This window comes from Podarcis raffonei, chromosome Z, assembly GCF_027172205.1.
Source record: "Podarcis raffonei isolate rPodRaf1 chromosome Z, rPodRaf1.pri, whole genome shotgun sequence".
NCBI classification, from domain to species: Eukaryota; Metazoa; Chordata; class Lepidosauria; order Squamata; family Lacertidae; genus Podarcis; species Podarcis raffonei.
In genome coordinates, this window is record NC_070621.1 from 2,180,279 (window position 1) to 2,198,547 (window position 18,269).

Consider the following 18,269-nt stretch of genomic DNA (forward strand, 5'->3'; position numbering starts at 1 on the left):
GGACCTGAGATTATTGTCATAGGGTCTAGGTAGGCTCATAGGTGGAAAGATGGTCTGGGCTCCCACTCAAATGCTTATGTGTGAGTAAGAAAATAAGCTTCATTCAAGGCTTGGAATGGTACACGTCAGGCTACGTTAACAGATTGTATAGCTGAAGAGTTAAAGAATGACATCGGGGTCCAAGACCAGGCAGTAGCTTTGGAGACATTACAACTGGTCATGCCCACCCCCCTTTTAAAGGTGAGACACAGCACACTCATAATACTCACTAAGAGACTGGTGCACTTCAAGGAACATGTTTCTTCCAGGGGTGTGGGTCTGCTGCCAATGGCAGAAGCAGTGCCAAGTTCTCTGTGACAGGTCAGGGGTCATCTTCTGGTTCTTGCAACCTCCTCTCTTGGCTTGTTAGCACCCTTCCCCATTGGGCTAGCTGGTCGTAGTCAATAATTTTGCAGAAGCATCAGTTTCTAAACTATCTTCAAAGGCTGCTCAACATATAATGCAGTAATCTAACTAGAGGTTACTAGAGCATAGACCACCAAAGCCAGACTATCCTAATCCAGATGGGGTTGCAGCTGGGCCACCAGACAGGGCAGAGAGATGGCACTCTCACCATGCAAGCCACTTGTGTCTGCAGTGACATTGATGGATCCAATAGTACCCCCAAGCTGAGCACCTGCTCCTTCAGGAGAGGTGAAATCCCATCCTAACAGGTTACACACACACACACACACACCCTGTACAGACTGAGGAACTGCCCACTAACAGTTTCTCTGCCTTAACTGGATTGGAGCACTGATGACACACTCCCAAACTCTGAATGTCTCCATTCAGCAGCATGATGTAGAATAGCATGGGGGATAAAACTGAACATTGCAGAAACCTGCATTGGAGATTCCATGGGACCAAACAATACCCCCCCCCCCCCGCCGGACACCACCTTCTGGAGCTAACCATACAGCTACAACCACAAGGCAGCACCACCCATTTTTAACTCTAAAAGGATAGCAAGATGGATGGTATCAAAAGCCACTGAGAGGACAATCAACAGGGTGACACTCCCATCTCTCCCAACGTAGGTCAACATAGTGGCAGTTTTTCTGCCAAGAGCAGGAAGAAACTCCAGTAGAAATGGTCCAGAAAATCAGTCCCATCCAAGATTGTCTTTTGCTGGTTAGTGACCATACACTTGAGAACCGTGCACAAGAAAGGGACAGGAGTGACCCTTCTATTTTGTCCATATCTTTTGAGTCCAGGGACTATTGACCAGGAGTGACCTTAACACCACCTATCTCAGGTTGCCTGGGACTTCTCCATATTGCATTAATCCCTCCCTTCCCTGCCTAACAAGCTCCGCCCCCATAGATTTTACCAGCTTTGAGAGGCAAGAGCAAGAAGTCAAGTAATCCACCAACACATTGCCCACAACCTCAAGCCATGTCAGCTAAAATTCGTCCAACTAAACTGGCCTAGACAGTACTTTGGGTACCTCTTGAAACTGACCTGCTACAATAGTGGAGTCCAAGTCCTGGCAGATACAATTTTATCCTTAAAATGTCTTGCAAACAAGACATAGCAGGATGCTGTGGGTTCCAAAAACTCATTTAGGCCAATTTGTTAAATGCAACAAAATAGCTCCGCTGGACAGCTTATAAGGGATGCAATGGAAGAAACAAAGAAACACTCTTTGCGTCCTTCACTGCTACTAAGCAGACTCAATAATAAATGAATACTAGTTCAGTTGCATTTGTCTGGAGTTTTCCTCCACACATTCAAGCCATCTCCCAGCCTGCCTGAGCACCCTCTACTCCCTGGTGTACCACAGAGCTATCTGGGCTTTATCAAGTAGGAGTGATCCTGGGTCACCTCTCCACTCCATGGGACTTAGACAGGAGCATCAGTCCTATCAGCTGGGGAGGTAGGAGCCCCAACTGTTTGGGAATCTGTTTGACTCAACCTCTGGAAGTAGTAGTAGTAGTAGTTGTTGGCATCTTTCTGTCAGAGTGGGCCATCCTAACTGATACCCTTCCTCCGCATAGAGAAAAGGACTGTGACAGCCTGAATCTCACCAGGGGGTGACTCAATCATGAAAAGGGAATTTTGATAATATCCTCCACTCTCAGATCACCCTCCTTCTGTCCTGTCCAGAGCGTGTCCAGCTGTAAGCATTGGACCAATGACATGTTTGGAAGGCCCCATCTTTGTCATGATAAGCATGAAGTACGCAGCTGCCCCAGATCCAGTGATCTCAGCATGCATATTGAAATCCCCCATGACCAACAGCTCAGTGGTCCACGATATAGAGACTGCTTATGTCAGCTCAAGCAGGAAGACAACTGGGCAGTATACCAGCAGCCTTCTAACATGTCCTCTACACACGGGACTTGAATTTGGTCATGTGGTAATCCTAGAAAGAGAGTATTACAGGACATACACCCCGCCCCCCAAAAAACACACACATGCTGCCCTGAATACCCAGGTTGGCAAAAAATACCTAGCTGGGGAAAACCCAACTCCTTGCTGCTCATCTGCCCAGGTTTCACTTACACAAGTCAGATCAGCCTCCTCATCCACAGTGATTGTGGATGGAGGAGATTTTATTTAAAACAAACCAACAGCACCTGCAGGTTCAAGGACTGGATGACGGAGCACTCGCTGTACCCCCAGTTAGGGGAGGGTCCAGTACGCAGCACAGCCAGTAATGTACTGTGCAGTATTTGCTTCCCTCCACCCCACTATACAGTCATACCTCATGTTACATTTGCTTCAGGTTGAGCGTTTTCAGGTTGCGTGCCGCGACGACCCAGAAGTACCGGAATGGGTTACTTCCGGGTTTCGCCGCTCCCGCATGTGCAGACGCGCAAAATGACGGCACACGCATGCATGGAAGCGGTGAGTCGCGACCCGCGCACGTGCAGACGCTGGTTGCGTTCTGCTCATGTTGTGAACGGGCCTCCGGAACGGATTTTGTTCGCAACCAGAGGTACCACTGTACTTCCTCCAGACCCCTACTGCACCTCCCACAGGCAGCATGGCTAGGGAGGGTGAGAGTTGCGCCTTCCGCATGCTTCAGGCTACTAGGCTGGGGAAGGCTACATTAAACTACTGTTTATTATTAAGAGAGTAAGCCTAGGCAAATCATAAGCTCACCCCCCCCTTCCTGCAGTGCTGTTATGAGGAAGTGATCCAAAGCTTCACTTTCATTCTTTATTAATCTTAGCTTCTTATTTCATGCAAGGCTGACAGGCTGCATTCACAGGTTGTGGTAAACCATAGTTAATGGCTTGCCGTGAAGGTGTAGACGGCTCTCACTTTGCTCAAGCCAAGGTTTGTATTCATGAACAAGCCACAATCCCTGGTTCAGATGTAGCACTAGGCCATGGATTATAGTTTGTTGCTCCCATTCATGTAGTGAGCACAGCAGGAGTGATCTCCATGTCCACAGTAAGCCATCAACTATGATATACTATGGCCTGGACCAATCTCTATTTCATGTGAACTATGGTTTAAATTTCAGTCCATGGGCATAAAGCAGGGTTGCTTCAACAAACCATAGTTAAAATTAACCACATCTGGACATAGCACCAATCTGTGATTAAGGAAGAAAAATGGAAGCAGAAGCTTTTGATCTCCTTGACCAGCATAGCAGCACCACAGGGGAGTGGGGCACACTAGCTCCAAGGAAAACCTCGTTTGTTCCAATCACTATAAGTCATGGTTTAGCATGACACCCGAATGCAGCCATTCACTATATGAAACTCTTCTAATAGGGAGGCCTAGTTGTGGCTGGTGCTTCATTTCTAAAGACAGATTGTGTGATCTGGAAGTTTTGTCTGCTGGCCCCAGCAATGTGGGAGTAGGCAGGGGCTAATGAGACATGAAGGAATGGCATTCTGCACATGCTCAGGGTGTGTGTCTTCTTTATTTCTTCACATATTCCAGGACTGAGCCCTGGCTTGTGGCAGACATCATGCAATGTGCAGAAATAAGTGAGTCTGTTCTATCTAGAGAAGGTTTATTTAAGCTTCAAGTCATCACGTCTAAACGATGCAGGGTGCTATTATTGTGACTGCTGTTCTTCCCTGGGCTTTGACTATGACTCAGGTCTCTATCTGGCTGCTACAGAAGAAAACTGGTGTGTAAAAGACGGAAGTCCTCTCTGTAAGTAATTCCATGCGAATACCTTGTTGAGTGCAAGTAGTGAACTGACCGAGGTGCTCCAGCTCAATATAATTTTTGAATCCTCCCCTTTCTATAGACTAGACAAATTCATGTTTGGTTTGGATGGAAATTAGTGACTCTCGCCTCCCTGAAGACGCTGTGTAATTCTCACCAGTTGTAACTAGCCAAAGCATGGAGTTTGGTGCCATTGAAACCATGGCTTTGTCTTTAGTAACATTGTAATGCAGTTTCAACAACAACAACTATCTGAAAGTATGTCAACTTGGTTTCAGTCAAGCTTAGTTTCAGAGAAATCTGCTTAAAATTGCACATAAACAAGCATCTCTCTAGCAATGTTCACTTAGAAGCAAGTGCCATTAATTTAAAAATAATTTATCCATAGTTAGGATTGAGCTGTGAGGCACTTGTTCTAAGGAAGCTGTGTTATTTATTTAATTTATTTAAAAGGCTAACCCTGCCCATCCTGAAGACCTGGGGAGATTGGGGGGTAGGGGCAATAAATAAACCAATTTTGCTTGAAGCTCATCTGAAAGATTGCAAAACCCATGCAAAACTCTTTCAACCCATGTTGCTCCCAGCATCTTCTGTTATTTTGTCCCATACATCTAATAAACAAAGGTATACTGGCTCTGACCATGGAGGTTTTGTTTAATTTTTAATGGCTAATAGTTGCTGTTATCCTCCTTCAGGACAAATTCGCAGCGGATGTATTTAACAGTTGCTACTGAGCACAGTTACAGAGGAGAAACCTCCACTGTTCTTTGTGATGCCAGATCTTAGAATCGCAGAATTATAGAATTGTAGAGTTGGAAGGGACCCTAGGGTTTATATAGCCCAACCCGTGGCAATGCAGGAATCTCAGCTCAAGCATCCATGACAGATGGCCATCCAAAAGCCTCTGCTTAAAAACCTCCAAGGAAGGAAAGTCCAGCGCCTCCTGAGGGAGACTGTTCCACTGTCAAACAGCTCTTACTGTCAGAAAGATTTTCTGTATGTTTAGTCAGAATCTCCTCTCTTGTCACTTGAAGCTATTGGTTTGAGTCCTGCCCTCCACGGCAGGAGAAAACAAGTTTGCTCCCTCTTCCGTGTGACAGCCCTTAAGGCATTTGAAGATGGCTATCATATCTCTTCTCAGTCTCCTCTTTTCCAGGCGAAGCATATCCAGCTCCTTCAACCGATCCTCATAAGGCTTGGTTCCCAGACTCTTGATCATCTTGGTTGCCCTCCTCTGCACGCCTTCCAGCTTGTCAACATCCTTCTTAAATTGTGGTGCCCAGAACTGGACACAGTATTCCAAGTATGGTCTGGCCAAGGCAGAATAGAGTGGTACTGTTCCTTCCCTTGATCTGGACACCAGACTTCTGTTGATGCAGCTGAGAATAGCATTAGCTGTTTCGCTGCTGCATCACACAGTTGACTTATGTTAAGCTTGTGCGTTACTAAGACCCCTAAGTTATTTTCACATGTATTGCTAGTTAGTCAGGTGTCCCCCATCCTATATTTGTGCATCTGGTTCTTCCTCCCTAAGTGCAGGCCCTGACTTTTGTCCTTATTGAAATTCATTTTGTTAGCCTGGGCCCTGTTCTCCAATATGTTGAGGTCATTTTGAATTCTGATTCTGCCTTCTGTGTCATTAGCTAGCCCTTCCAGTTTGGTGCCTGCAAAGTGGATGAGCATTCCCTCAGTTCCTTCATCCAAGTCGCTTATAAAGACGTCAAACAACAACGGACCCAGGACAGAACCCTGCAGCACCTCACTTGTCACTTTTTTCTAGGATGACAAGGAACCATTAATGAGAAATCTCTGGGTTCAGACAGTCAACCAGCTAAAAATCCACCTAAAGCTTACCTCGTTCAACCCACATGTTAGCAGCTTCCTTGCAAGAATATCATGGGGGACTTTGTTTTGTTTTTTTAAAAAAGCGCCTTACAGAACTGAATTATTTTATTTTCCGGCACTGTGCATATACATGGTCACTTGTGAGTTGATCACGCGTGGGGAACGCCTGTACATGTTACATCAGCAAAAGCAGCACAGAAATCAGAAGTTGGAAGAATTAGAAATAATAAGCCTTCCAAATGTTAATACTCTGAGTGCAGATAAGAACACTGTGTATCAAGCATATCCTGTTGCTTAAGGGCATTAGATAGCTGAGGTTCCAAACAGAATTTTTTAACAGATGGTTGTAATTAAAGTGTATGCAAAAAAGCAAGTCTTAATCAGCAGCATTCTAGTAAGCACTTTAATGTGTTGCTACTAATTAGATTGTTGCACAGCCAAAGCCCAAGCGAGATATGAAATCAGAAACTGAGGAATTCAGGTGCAATTCAGATTTGCCCACTATGCAGAAGTGATTTACTGTCTTCCTTGTTCACCTTCACGAGAATCTAATGTGGCTGCATATTTTCATTCCTGTTTTTCAGCTGCATAACAAGGTCCGAGCCCTGACTCTTTGAATCTACCCCAGTTGGTGGGTTGAATGATGACCCAGTGGTTCTTTGCAAGTGCCAGCATCAGGGTTTGACATGGCTGGGGCCCTGCCAAGGCCCGTTCCTCAACAGGGACTACCACTGCCGGCCCTGGAGCCTTCTGGCGCTGCTGTTGCTGCTGCTCCTGCCTGTGCACCTTCTGCCTCTGAACCAGGGTGGAGTGACAGGCGCAAGTAAGAGAACCAGCAGCCTCTCCCTGGCAGGCAGTGTGTATTGGGCCTGGAAGAGGAAGATACGACTATGGGCAGCAGCAACAGAAGCAAGGCAAGCATTAGCCTGCTGAAGACATCTAGCCCAAAGCATCTTTCCTAACTCCCCCCTTCTGCCTGGAGCTATCTTTGGCTCCTGGTGAAGGTAGCAAAAATAAGGGTCTTCTGATAAAGCTGCCCATATTTATTTTAAAACTGAGAGTTGTACCCAGGGCTAGTCTTACTCAGAGCAGATCCATTTAAATCAATGGGCATGGCAAACTTAGGCTCATTAATTTAAATAGAAGTACTCATAGTAGAGCTTAGTTGGATGCAACCTATTCAGAGCCCATACTTTCACTGTATAAAGCTGCCCCAGAGCAGGTAGCAAAGAAAATGTGTGAAACCTCAATACATAATAAAACCAACAATACGAAAAATGCCAGCTGTAAACAATCATTCCTTATAACAGGGATGGGGAACCTCCAGCCTGTAGGCCAATTTTAGCCTGCCAGAGGGTCTAGTTTGGCCCACAAGGACCTTTCCCCCCCAAAAAAATGCCCACCCGCCCATCAGCTGGCACCAGAGGGATTGCAACCCCATCCAGAACAGGCAATATGTGTAATTCCTAGACCCAGCAGCTGCTCGTCTATAGTGCCTCTGTCTTGTTGGGATTCAGTCTCTGCTTGCTAGCCCTCACCCTGCCCATCATCACATCCAGACAACCATTGCATGTTACTGAGAGGCATATTGCTGTGAGATTGCTGATGCCCATCACAAGCAGCCAGTTTAGTGGTTTTCCTGCTTGTGGTACCTGAAAGTCAAGGCCTGCCCACTGTGGGTGGGGCTGCTTCCCATTTCAGTTTTGATGTGCAGCTCTCAATTTGGGAGCCAGGATGTGGCTTGTGAGAATGTTGAAATAGCTCCACTCCAGGTTTCAAGGCCTTCTTGGTATCCATTCTTTGTGCATTCCCATCCTAACAAAATTAAAATGCTGGAGTTGAACTGGCCCAGGCTGTGTAAATCATGCAAATTCCCTTATTTTACATAATTCATTCTAGTTTTGCTGACCTTTAGGGATGGGCACCAATGCCCTACTGCTGTTCATTAGGCTTCTCTGATTCAGCAACAGGGATTGCCTACACTTTCAAGCATTTCTTCATGAACTTAAAGGCTAGAAGCTTAACTTAGGAGTTGGGTAGCAAAAACAGATGCTCAGGAAGCCACTCCTAATATTGCATTCTGTGCTCTTTCTCCCCACTCCTATGCTTCCATGTAATCTCAACGTGCCCACAGCTCTGACTCTGCCAAATAGAAAAAGCTTTGCAAACAAACAAACAAACAAACAAACAAACAAACAAACAAACAAACAGGGATTGGTTCTGCATCTCCCAAACCTGAGGTGTTACAAAGGACAGATTGGTTAAATGTGATTGGCCACAGTTCCCGAAGAGTTGAACTGTGCCTGTGTGTTATAATTGCATTAAGTGTTGTCGTCCTGATCCCAACGGCTGTGGATGTGGATGTTACTGCCTTGGAAGCTGGGAGTTTGGCAGGATTAGAGACACCCAAGGCATTAGATGCCAAACACCTGTTGGCTAATCTAGCTGTGTCATGTAAAATCACCTGCAAAAGTGCCCCCCCTTCATTCCATCTGAGCTTGGAGGTACGTTATCTTTATTTTAACTGCCTACCTCTTCCCTGGTGGAGAGAGATGACTTTCTCAGTGGCTGTAACCAGATTGTGGAACTTGTTTCCAAAGGAGGCTAGGCTGTGCCCCTACCTTCTTTGCTTTTGCCGGTAGGCTGAAAGTGTTTTGTTTAGCCCATTCACTGACTGTTGTGGCAGGGTCTTTTGAGGTTAGAATACCGTTCAACATCTCTCCAATGGAAATAGGGACATCCTATTCCATCATCATCTTTATCATCTTTTTATTATTTACAGTGAAGGGGGAAAGTATATGATCCCAAATGGCCAGTCCATAATTTTAATGGTAGGTTTATTGTAGCTGTGAGAGACAGAATACCATTAAACCTATCATTAAAATTATGGACTGGTCATTTCTTCGTCAGAGGGAAAACGGGCAAATTTAGCAGGGGATCATATACTTTCCCCCCTCACTGTATATCCTGCCCATATGACAGAGTTGCCCCAACTACTCTAGGCGACTTCCAACATATATACAAACATAATACAACAATAAAACATTTTAAAACTTCCCCATACAGAACTGTCTTCAGATGTCTTCTAAAGGTTGTATAGCTGCTTATATCCTTGGCTCAGGGGTTGCATAACTCTGTATCCTACAACAATTCTGATGAAAATAGGGACAGATTAAGGAAAAGTGGGGCATTCCAGGATCATATCAGCTTCTGTAAATCTGGGACTGTCCCTGGAAAATAGGGACACTTGAAGAGTGTGGCGTAGTGTTTGCAGGTGGAGGGGGGGGTTATTCCATTTGCAGGCTCAAAAGACAAGGCTTGTGTAGCAAATAGTGAGTTCAGATGGGTACGTGCAGCCAGATAATTGCCTAATTGCCAAGTAGTTTGTTTGCAACTCAGGCTAAGCCACTGAGGGACAGAAACAATGCTATACAGTCATACCTTCGAAGTTGAACGGAATCCGTTTGACTTCCAAAACGTTCGGAAACCAAAGCACGGCTTCTGATTGGCTGCAGGAAGTTCCTGCAGTCAATCGGAAGCAGTGGAAGCCCCATCGGACATTCGGCTTCCAAACATATTTCGCAAACCGGAACAGTCACTCCCGGGGTTGCGGCATTTGGCAGCCAAAACATTTGAGACCTAAGCTATTCAAAAACCAAGGTACAACTATATTTGCATTCTTCCTTCTCAACACTGAGGCGTTCATGTGTTTTTGTAGCTGATCTAAGATATATGTATGCCATCTTAACCTGTCTGCTGTTTGTCACTGAGCAAGAATGTCAACCTGCACCCCCATGCCTGTGTAGCATCCTAGGTAGTGGACAGCTATGTGTTTTGCTTTTTGTTTTTAAATGAAAACGAACACCTCCCAACCTTTTTTGCAGCTTGAAAAAGCAAAGGAATGTACATATGTCTGTATTCAAAAATGCATTTGTATATTTGATTTGATACAATATTTGTTTTCCACTTTTCCAACAACAAATGTTGAACTCAAAGCAGTTCACAATATTAGCAATAGCATAAAAAGCAAACACTGCAATCATCATAATATCAAACAAAATAGTGTATAAATAAAGCAAACAGCAGCAACAAGGTCATCAATGCAATTAATACAATTCAGTAAAGTCATAGTAACTCATAGTGTTGCCATGATACTTTCTAATTCCATGGAACCTTACTCCAGAACAAAAAAAATAATGGATTAGCTGTGGCCTCTTAGTTATCAAATGCACTGTTTTTAACACTGCAATGGATGGGAAGGTCTTCACTGTACATGAACTGTAGACACTTACATGGAACTATATATTTACAAAACCATTTGGGGTGGGTGGGTAAGGTCATTGTGTCAGTGGTGGCTGGTGATCAGCTTTGGATATAGCTGGAGAAAAATTTATTTATTTATTTATTTATTTATTTATTTATTTGCTTCACAGCCGCCAGACCCCTGGACAAGAGACAGCATGGTTTGCTAGCTATCTGACTGAGTGCCTGGCTTTCACGATGCCTGTGCAGGCGGCTCAGTGGACAGAGTTCCTGTCCTGCCCAATCTGCTACAACGAATTCGACGAGAATGTGCACAAGCCCATCAGCTTAGGCTGCTCACACACGGTCTGCAAGACCTGCTTGAATAAGCTTCACCGCAAGGCCTGTCCTTTTGACCAGACAGCCATCAACACTGACATTGATGTGCTTCCTGTAAACTTTGCACTTCTCCAATTAGTTGGAGCCCAGGTAAAGGAAAGGAGCTGGTTTTGGTTAGAATTTATACCTCTCAGAATCATCATCATCATCATCATCATCTGATCTGATCCTCCTGTGAATTTTTACTTGTGTACAGGAGCTGGAAAAACACACTGGGAGTTCAAATACCTTAACTGGAAATAGATGGAGAAGGGAATCTCTCTTTTTTTCAGCTGTTCTTTGCATAAGGCAAGCAGATGCTGGGGACAGTGGAGGCAGCCTCCTTGCTGGTGCTCCTAACCCCCATTTTCTGGCCATTCCCCTTGGTTGAAGGGCAGCACTGTACATGCTCCATGGCATATACTGGCCCTCTTGAGCCAGCTTGTTGCCACAGGGAAGGGAGGGGAGAATGGGTTTGGGATGGGTGTTCATCAGTATGCAGATGATACCAAGCTCTACCTCTCAGTATACCTGAAGGAGTGTCTCCATTCCCATCATTCAGCTTGGACACTCAGGGCAAGCTCCGAGGCCCTTCTGGCGGTTCCCTCACTGTGAAAAGTGAGGTTACAGGGAACCAGACAGAGGGCCTTCTCAGTGGTGGCACCCGTCCTGTGGAACGCCCTCCCATCAGATGTCAAGGAAATAAACAACTATCTGACTTTTAGAAGACATCTGAAGGCAGCCCTGTTTAGGGAAGTTTTTTATGTTTGATGTTTTATCGTGTTTTTAATATTCTGTTGGAAGCTGCCCAGAGTGGCTGGGGAAACCCAGCCAGATGGGCGGGGGTATAAATAATAAATTATTATTATATTATTATAATTATGTGGGCAATCCTTGTGCCACATACTTAAAGTTTGATTATAGTTGGGGATTAAAATTGACAAGCCAAAGGCCAGGCAGAAAAGGGGGGCCTGAAGGAGAAGAGAGAGAGGAGGCACCCTATACTTGTTAATTTCATAGCAACCTTGTTTGCATGTACTTCTAAGCCAAACCATGGCTTTCTGCAGAGGTGCAGGCTTCCAGAGAGGGAATGGTGGCTAATTTGCACCTCCAGTAATTTTGTTGCTGCGTTAAACTAAGCCATGGTTTGGTTTTGTCTGAACCTGGGCTTGTGGTTTAGCTTGCCTGGAAAAATATTAGCATTATATGGAAACCAGGCCAGTATGTTTCCATTTTATAGTTCTGATACTGCATTGGTTTTATTCCTTCTGTTTCATTGGTCTTTTGTTGCCTTCTTTGCCTTCATGTTCAGGCGAAGGGCTTATCTGCACTTATCTTTTGCCGCACCTTTTCCCAAGTACAAGTCCGTGTTTAAAAGCTCCATGATTGAGCATGAGGATTATTTTGCCCTGGAGCTTTCCCCCCGAAAACCCACTCTTTAATGCTAGACAGAGCCTAGTGGTATCTTAAAGACATAAAATCTTATGCTAGGTCTGGGTCTAATCAAATAAGCAAGCATTGCTGCTTATTGACAAGTCAGATTTTTAGTGGCAGCTCTTTGATCTTGCATAATTCCAGAATTAGGGTGCTTGTTGAGAAATGGTGGATAATTTCCTGCAGCATCACATTAATGGTGTGTATCTCTCTCCATTCTTTGATAACAAATTACACACTGGTCACTGCTTCTTCCTTTCTGCATTTGACCTGTACAGGCACCTGATCACCAGACCATCAAGCTAAGCAACTTAGGAGAGAACAAACACTATGAAGTGGCGAAGAAATGTGTTGAAGATCTGGCACTTTATTTGAAGCCACTAAGTGGAGGCAAGGGTAAGTTCCCCCATGAGGTAGTGAAAGAAGCTGGTCAAGCTGGTGTCCTTTTCAAATTGAAGGTTTTAAATACGAATCGCACATGGTGGGAAGTTGCCTTTGGCCACGTCAGACTGCTTGTTCATCTTGGGTTCCAGGACATCAGGAGGGCCCTTTTCGATCCCAGTAAAGACCCACAAGTAAGGCATGAGCTCAATAGCCTTGTTCCACTATTGTTCTCCTGCAAATGGTATTCAGAGGCATGGTGCTTTCTTTGACTCTCTTAGTAGTATATTGCCACACAGAAGGAGATTAGTTAATTTGTCAACTGCCTTTCCCTGATGCCCAGGTAGAAATAGGCAGTTCTGCCAGTTTTGGTTTCTCTCATTTTCTCATTTTCCTAACTTTTAGTTTGATTCAATCCATTTATTTGTGATTATTTGCAGTAAAAAAAGGGGGGGCAGTGTATTCAGTGAGAATCTGTGTGCATCTGCATGCTTGTTTCTCCTAATATATACAGTTTTGTACACAATTTTGCCTAGTATTTTCTGTTTTCTCCTAATTGCATTTTTGTCCATATTTTTCCTAAATATATCCATTATAAGTGTACTTTTCACTAACATATTCATCATTATATGCACTGCAGTGTAAAATTCAGAAACAGACAATATTCAGAGACATCAGAGGATAGTTGTGTGTTTTCATTTGTTTTGTTTTGTAGTGGAAATCTAGGAAGTGCAAATGTAGTAGGTTCATATAGAAATGTAAACTGAATGAATTCTGCACCACCCCACCCCACCCCAACCGCTACCAAAATCTGTGCATTTCACATGCCATTGTGCCCCACCTGCTCACTGAGGAAATCTTTGCCTTTCACATTGAGTAGAAGGCCTCCCTGCTAACCTTTCTCCTTTTGTTCCTCCTTCTGAAGGCATTGCCAGCCTGAACCAGAGCGCACTGAGCCGGCCTATGCAACGGAAACTGGTGACACTAGTGAACTGTCAGCTGGTGGAAGAGGAAGGCCGGGTCAGGGCCATGCGGGCAGCCCGCTCCCTTGGGGAGAGAACTGTCACTGAGCTGATATTGCAGCACCAGAACCCTCAGCAACTGTCTGCCAATCTCTGGGCCGCTGTACGGGCACGAGGGTGCCAGTTCCTCGGTCCAGGTAACCCCTAGCTGGAGTAAATAGAGAGAGGGACTTGTCAGAGTAAAGCACTGAGGCCACAGTCCTGTACATGCTTACCTGGGAGCAAGTTCCCTTGGAACTAAGACTCATACTTCTGAATGGATACATCTAGGATTGGGCTGTTCATCACTCAGACACTATTTGAGAAAACTTCCTACCAGGTCCCCACCTTGGGGTAGAAGCTAGTGGGCTCTGTTTATTTTTGGAACAAATAATTTAAGTTTCCAGCCTTCACTGTTGCGAAAGTTCAGGCAAAGAATAGTTTGGGCCTACGTCCTTTAACCTGCTATGGTTTGCCCTTGCATTTCTAGACCCTAAATAACGTCAACCTGTGGCTTTCTAGCTATGCAGGAAGAAGCCTTGAAGCTGGTGCTGCTGGCCTTGGAAGACGGCTCAGCCCTCTCCAGGAAGGTCTTGGTGCTTTTTGTTGTCCAGAGGCTGGAGCCAAGATTCCCCCAGGCATCCAAAACCAGCATTGGCCACGTGGTACAGCTTCTATATCGAGCCTCATGCTTCAAGGTGCGGTGCTTTCGAGTTTCCCATTTCTAATCTGTTTTAACTGCTTTTAATTCTGAAATTTACATTGTTGTAGCCCGCCCTGGACCCTGCTGGTAAAGTAAATTTCATGGTAAAAAAAATCATTCTAGGTTTTCTGCAGCTAGGCAACTCATAGTTAGCAAAGTTGCTTTTAATGAAATATTGGTTACGATACCTCAGAAAATGTTAGGGTAGTTTAGTAATAAGAATTAACTCATGAGAAATCTTTGTAGTACTATCTCTCTGACCTCTTCTTTTAAAACTTCAAAGGAAGACCAGTGCAAAACTAATATATTTTTCAAAAAGTTTGGTTCTATCCATTTATTATTATTATTATTTATTTATTACATTTGTTATTTGCTTTATCTTCCCCACGGTCAGCCAAAGCAACTTACCACCATCTGGGTTTGAGTAGGGTGGTTCCTTACCCTAATGACAAGTCTCTGTCAATTTTATAAAAGTTTAAATCTATGCAATGAGAGCATAGTATTTTTCATGACAGCAGTAACTGGTGATAACACAATAATCATGGGGTGCATTCCTTTCCATCAAATGCACTCTTGGATATGCATGGGGGGTATCAGCATGCATTCTGCTGAAAGGCAGTGTGGTTCAGATGGACTATGTCTGCACGTGGATGCAGCCCCACAGTCCTTTAAATTTATATTTGAGTGCACTAGGCGTGGAGTGCCTGGCGTGCTCTGCTCCATGGGGTCATGAAGAGTCAGACATGACTAAACGACTAAACAACAACAACAACAGGCATGTTTGTTCATTGACTGATTTGTGTAGGTCACCAAAAGAGATGAAGATTCTTCCCTGATGCAACTGAAAGAGGAATTTCGCAGCTATGAGGCATTGCGTAGGGAACATGATGCTCAGATTGTCCACATTGCCATGGAAGCCGGCCTTCGGATATCGCCAGAGCAGTGGTCTTCCCTACTCTATGGAGACCTAGCGCACAAATCCCACATGCAATCCATTATTGACAAGGTGTGTAGCAGCTACAGAATAGTTGCTTTTTATTTCGTTTTTTTCTGAAATACAGCACTACGTCTGGTGATGAAGCTGCATAGGGCAGATTCTGAGCTGAGAGATACAGCCTCTCAGCACTGATCCTCAGTTCATGCAACCTGAAGACGTGCTGTTAATTATGGAAGATTTCTCTCCTGCCTACACCTTAGGCTCAGGTCAATCAAACAGCAACCATTTTATAGAACAAAAACTAAAATACATAACGAATAAGATTTGGGAATGGGGAGCAGGGAAGAGATTTGATGTTTCTTGAGCCACAAAAATATGTGTGGAGAAAGTGGGTAGAAAGAAGCTCTTTTTCCTCTCCTAAAATACTAAAACTTGGAGCCATCCAATGAAACAGAACAGAAGAGTCAGGCTGGAGAAGAGGAAGTATTTCTTCACACAGTGCATAATTAAATTACAGGATTTGCTCCCACAAGATGTAGTGAAGATAAGACAAATTCATAGAAGATAAGTCCTATCAGGGGCTACAAGAAACAATGGTTATGTTCTCTCTCTACTGTTGGAAACAGTAGGCCTCTAAATACCAGTTGCTAGGAACTGCAAGTGGGGAACCTGCTTTTGTGCCCAGGTCCTCCTTGTGGGCCTCCCAGGAGAGGCATCTGGTTGGCTGTGGAGAGATCAGGATGCTGGACTAGATGGTCCGATCCAGCAGGGCTCTTCATAGGTTCACAGTAGAATTTCCTTCATATAACGCAAAGCAGTACAGGATTCCTTTTGGTGTACCAACCTCCTCGCTGCACCAAGGATTCTTATGTTTTATTGTATTTTTAATATTTTATTGGAAACCGCCCAGAGTGGCTGGGGAAACACAGCCAGCTGGGCGGGGTAGAAATTATTATTATTATTATTATTATTATTATTATTATTATTATTATTATTTAAAGCACTTGTTTGTTTCTTTTCTTTAGCTTCAGTCCCCAGAATCCTTTGCAAAAAGTGTGCAGGAGTTGACCATTGTTCTGCAACGTACAGGTGACCCTGCAAATTTAAACAGGCTTCGTCCCCATTTGGAGCTATTGGCCAACATAGATCCTAATCCAGGTATGTGAATGGTCTGCATGTGTACTTGAGCATGACACTCACATTTTGTTTTACATTCCTTCCTTATGAACGGAGAGGGATAGTTTTATTTCCCTTTTCACTGTATACTGGGGGATTTCTTTCTTAGTTGTTTTACTCACAGCAATATTTGTGCATGCCATGGAAAACCTAGATATGCTTTCATCACGTGGGACAATCTTTATCTTGTTCTGTGCGGTTTCCTCCACAGGAGTGCGTTCTTTGTAGTAACCTGGTACCTGCTAGATGTCATTAGACTACAAATCCCATCAACCCTGACCCCTTGCCTGCTGTCTGGGGCTGATGAGAGTTGTGGTCCAAAACATATAGAGGACATTCGGTAAAGGAAGCCTGGTTGGTTGAAGTTATATACCACCCTTCATCTGATTATCACAGGATGGTTTATAGTTTAAGAACACAAAAATACATAACAGAATAACAAATAAAACAATAACACTCCTCCATTCAAACATACATCATTTAAAAGGCCATCAATTATTTAATTAGCAAAAGGTCTGGGAGAAGAGAAATGTTTTTGCTTGGTGCCTAAATATATGTAGATAAGATGCTAGGTGGTTTTCTCTGGGGAGGGCATTCCACAAGTGGGGAGCCACCACAGAAAAGACCCATACTCACGTTTTCACCTCCGGACCTCTCATGGAGGGGGCAAACAAAGAAAGGCTCCAGATCATGGGATAAGGGTCTGGGTTGGTTCATATGGGGAGAGGCAGTTTATGCAGTTGCCAACTGTGAGATAGTAGAAGCTGTAAAGAGGCCCAATCACAGATCTGGGGAAACAAAACTTTAGGACTCCAGTTTGGCTCTACCAGAAAAATACTGCGAGAAAATGATGGCATGTCAGTTGAGCATCAGTGTAGCCTGGTGGGAATTTTGGCACCAGCAGAGCTCTTGGTTAGATTAACCCTGCACTTCAAAGATGTTTCTGCTTAGCTCAAGAGAAAAGTTGTAACTGACCAAAAAATGTGGTGCATTCCTGTTTGCTATGGATAGCTCACTTTCCCCTTCCTCCTCTTTTGCTGCTCCCACAGATGCAACATCTCCAACATGGGAACAACTGGAAAATGCCATGGTGGCTGTGAAGACAGTTGTCCATGGCCTGGTGGACTTCATTCAGAATTACAGTAGGAAAGGCCATGAAACTCCACAGGTGACTGACTGATATTATTTAGCTGGTTGTTTTTAGCTTGCTTTTCGGCCAACAAAGGGGCTTAACTGAGGGGCAGAGTACCTGCTCCGCATGCAGAAGTTCCCAAGTTCAGTCCCCGGTCTCTCCATACAGGGCTGGCTGGGGATAAGACATCTGTTTGAAACCCCAGAGAAGGTGTAGGCAGCTTCCTGAACTGGGAATAATAATTTTATTATTTGTATTCTGGCCCTCTGACTGGGTTGCCCCAGCCACTCTGGGCAGTTAAGATTTGACTTGTAGAGTTGGGATGTGAATAAAATTGTAAGATATATGGTGGTCCAGAGTTTTCTGGCCCCCACTGAGGGGGAAGACCTCTGTCTGCACATTTTGAGGGTAAAATCATTCAGCTTCAGAGAGACATTGGTTCCACAGCCGCTGCAGTCCTTTATGTAGGGCTTCCCTTGTGCTTAGTCTGGAAAATGAATTTAGTGCAGAATGCTGCTGCATAATTCCTGACGGGACCAAGAGTCTCTCAGGATCTTCACCTGTGCTCAGAGATTTGCTCCTTCTGCCAGTTCACTACCAGGCTGAGTTCAAGGTGTTGTTTTTGGTGTTTAAAGCCCAGAACAACATGGGACTAGTTTCTTAAGCAATTGCCTTATCCCATATATGTCAAATTGGTCATTTTGATCTGTAGAAGCTGCGCTTCTAAAAGTGCCACAGAATGTCTGTTCTTTGTTTTTAAGAAGTCATCCCCTTGTTGTGGTGGCACCTGCGCTTTGGAACTCCCTGCCACCTTGACATTAGTTAGGCACCATTGCTCTGCACTTTTAGGTTCCTGCTGATCCC

The 18,269-nt window shown here is 44.4% G+C and overlaps 2 protein-coding genes and 1 non-coding gene across 10 annotated transcripts in view; all 3 read left to right on the top strand.

Moving 5' to 3' along the window:
- ZBTB26 (zinc finger and BTB domain containing 26) overlaps nucleotides 1–18,269 on the top strand; it is a 165,875-nt gene that overhangs the window by 31,111 nt on the left and 116,495 nt on the right. The gene's annotated exons all lie outside the window — the stretch shown is intronic.
- RC3H2 (ring finger and CCCH-type domains 2) overlaps nucleotides 1–18,269 on the top strand; it is a 50,647-nt gene that overhangs the window by 3,688 nt on the left and 28,690 nt on the right. For 3 of the 6 annotated variants that reach the window (XM_053373267.1, XM_053373271.1, XM_053373272.1), the window contains exons 2-9: nucleotides 3,943–3,989; nucleotides 10,455–10,752; nucleotides 12,354–12,471; nucleotides 13,382–13,615; nucleotides 13,980–14,155; nucleotides 14,966–15,166; nucleotides 16,123–16,255; nucleotides 17,323–17,441. In XM_053373267.1, coding sequence (XP_053229242.1) covers nucleotides 3,976–3,989; nucleotides 10,455–10,752; nucleotides 12,354–12,471; nucleotides 13,382–13,615; nucleotides 13,980–14,155; nucleotides 14,966–15,166; nucleotides 16,123–16,255; nucleotides 17,323–17,441 — 1,293 coding nt within the window. In that variant the 5' untranslated portion in view covers nucleotides 3,943–3,975. Of the gene's footprint in view, nucleotides 1–3,942; nucleotides 4,162–6,605; nucleotides 6,653–10,454; nucleotides 10,753–12,353; nucleotides 12,472–13,381; nucleotides 13,616–13,979; nucleotides 14,156–14,965; nucleotides 15,167–16,122; nucleotides 16,256–17,322; nucleotides 17,442–18,269 lie in introns of all 6 variants that reach the window. The other 3 variants (XM_053373270.1, XM_053373268.1, XM_053373269.1) reach the window with 3 other exon arrangements.
- On the top strand, nucleotides 15,214–15,326 carry LOC128407062 (small nucleolar RNA SNORD90). Its single transcript, XR_008328710.1, has one exon. It is a non-coding gene; the product is annotated as a small nucleolar RNA SNORD90 (small nucleolar RNA).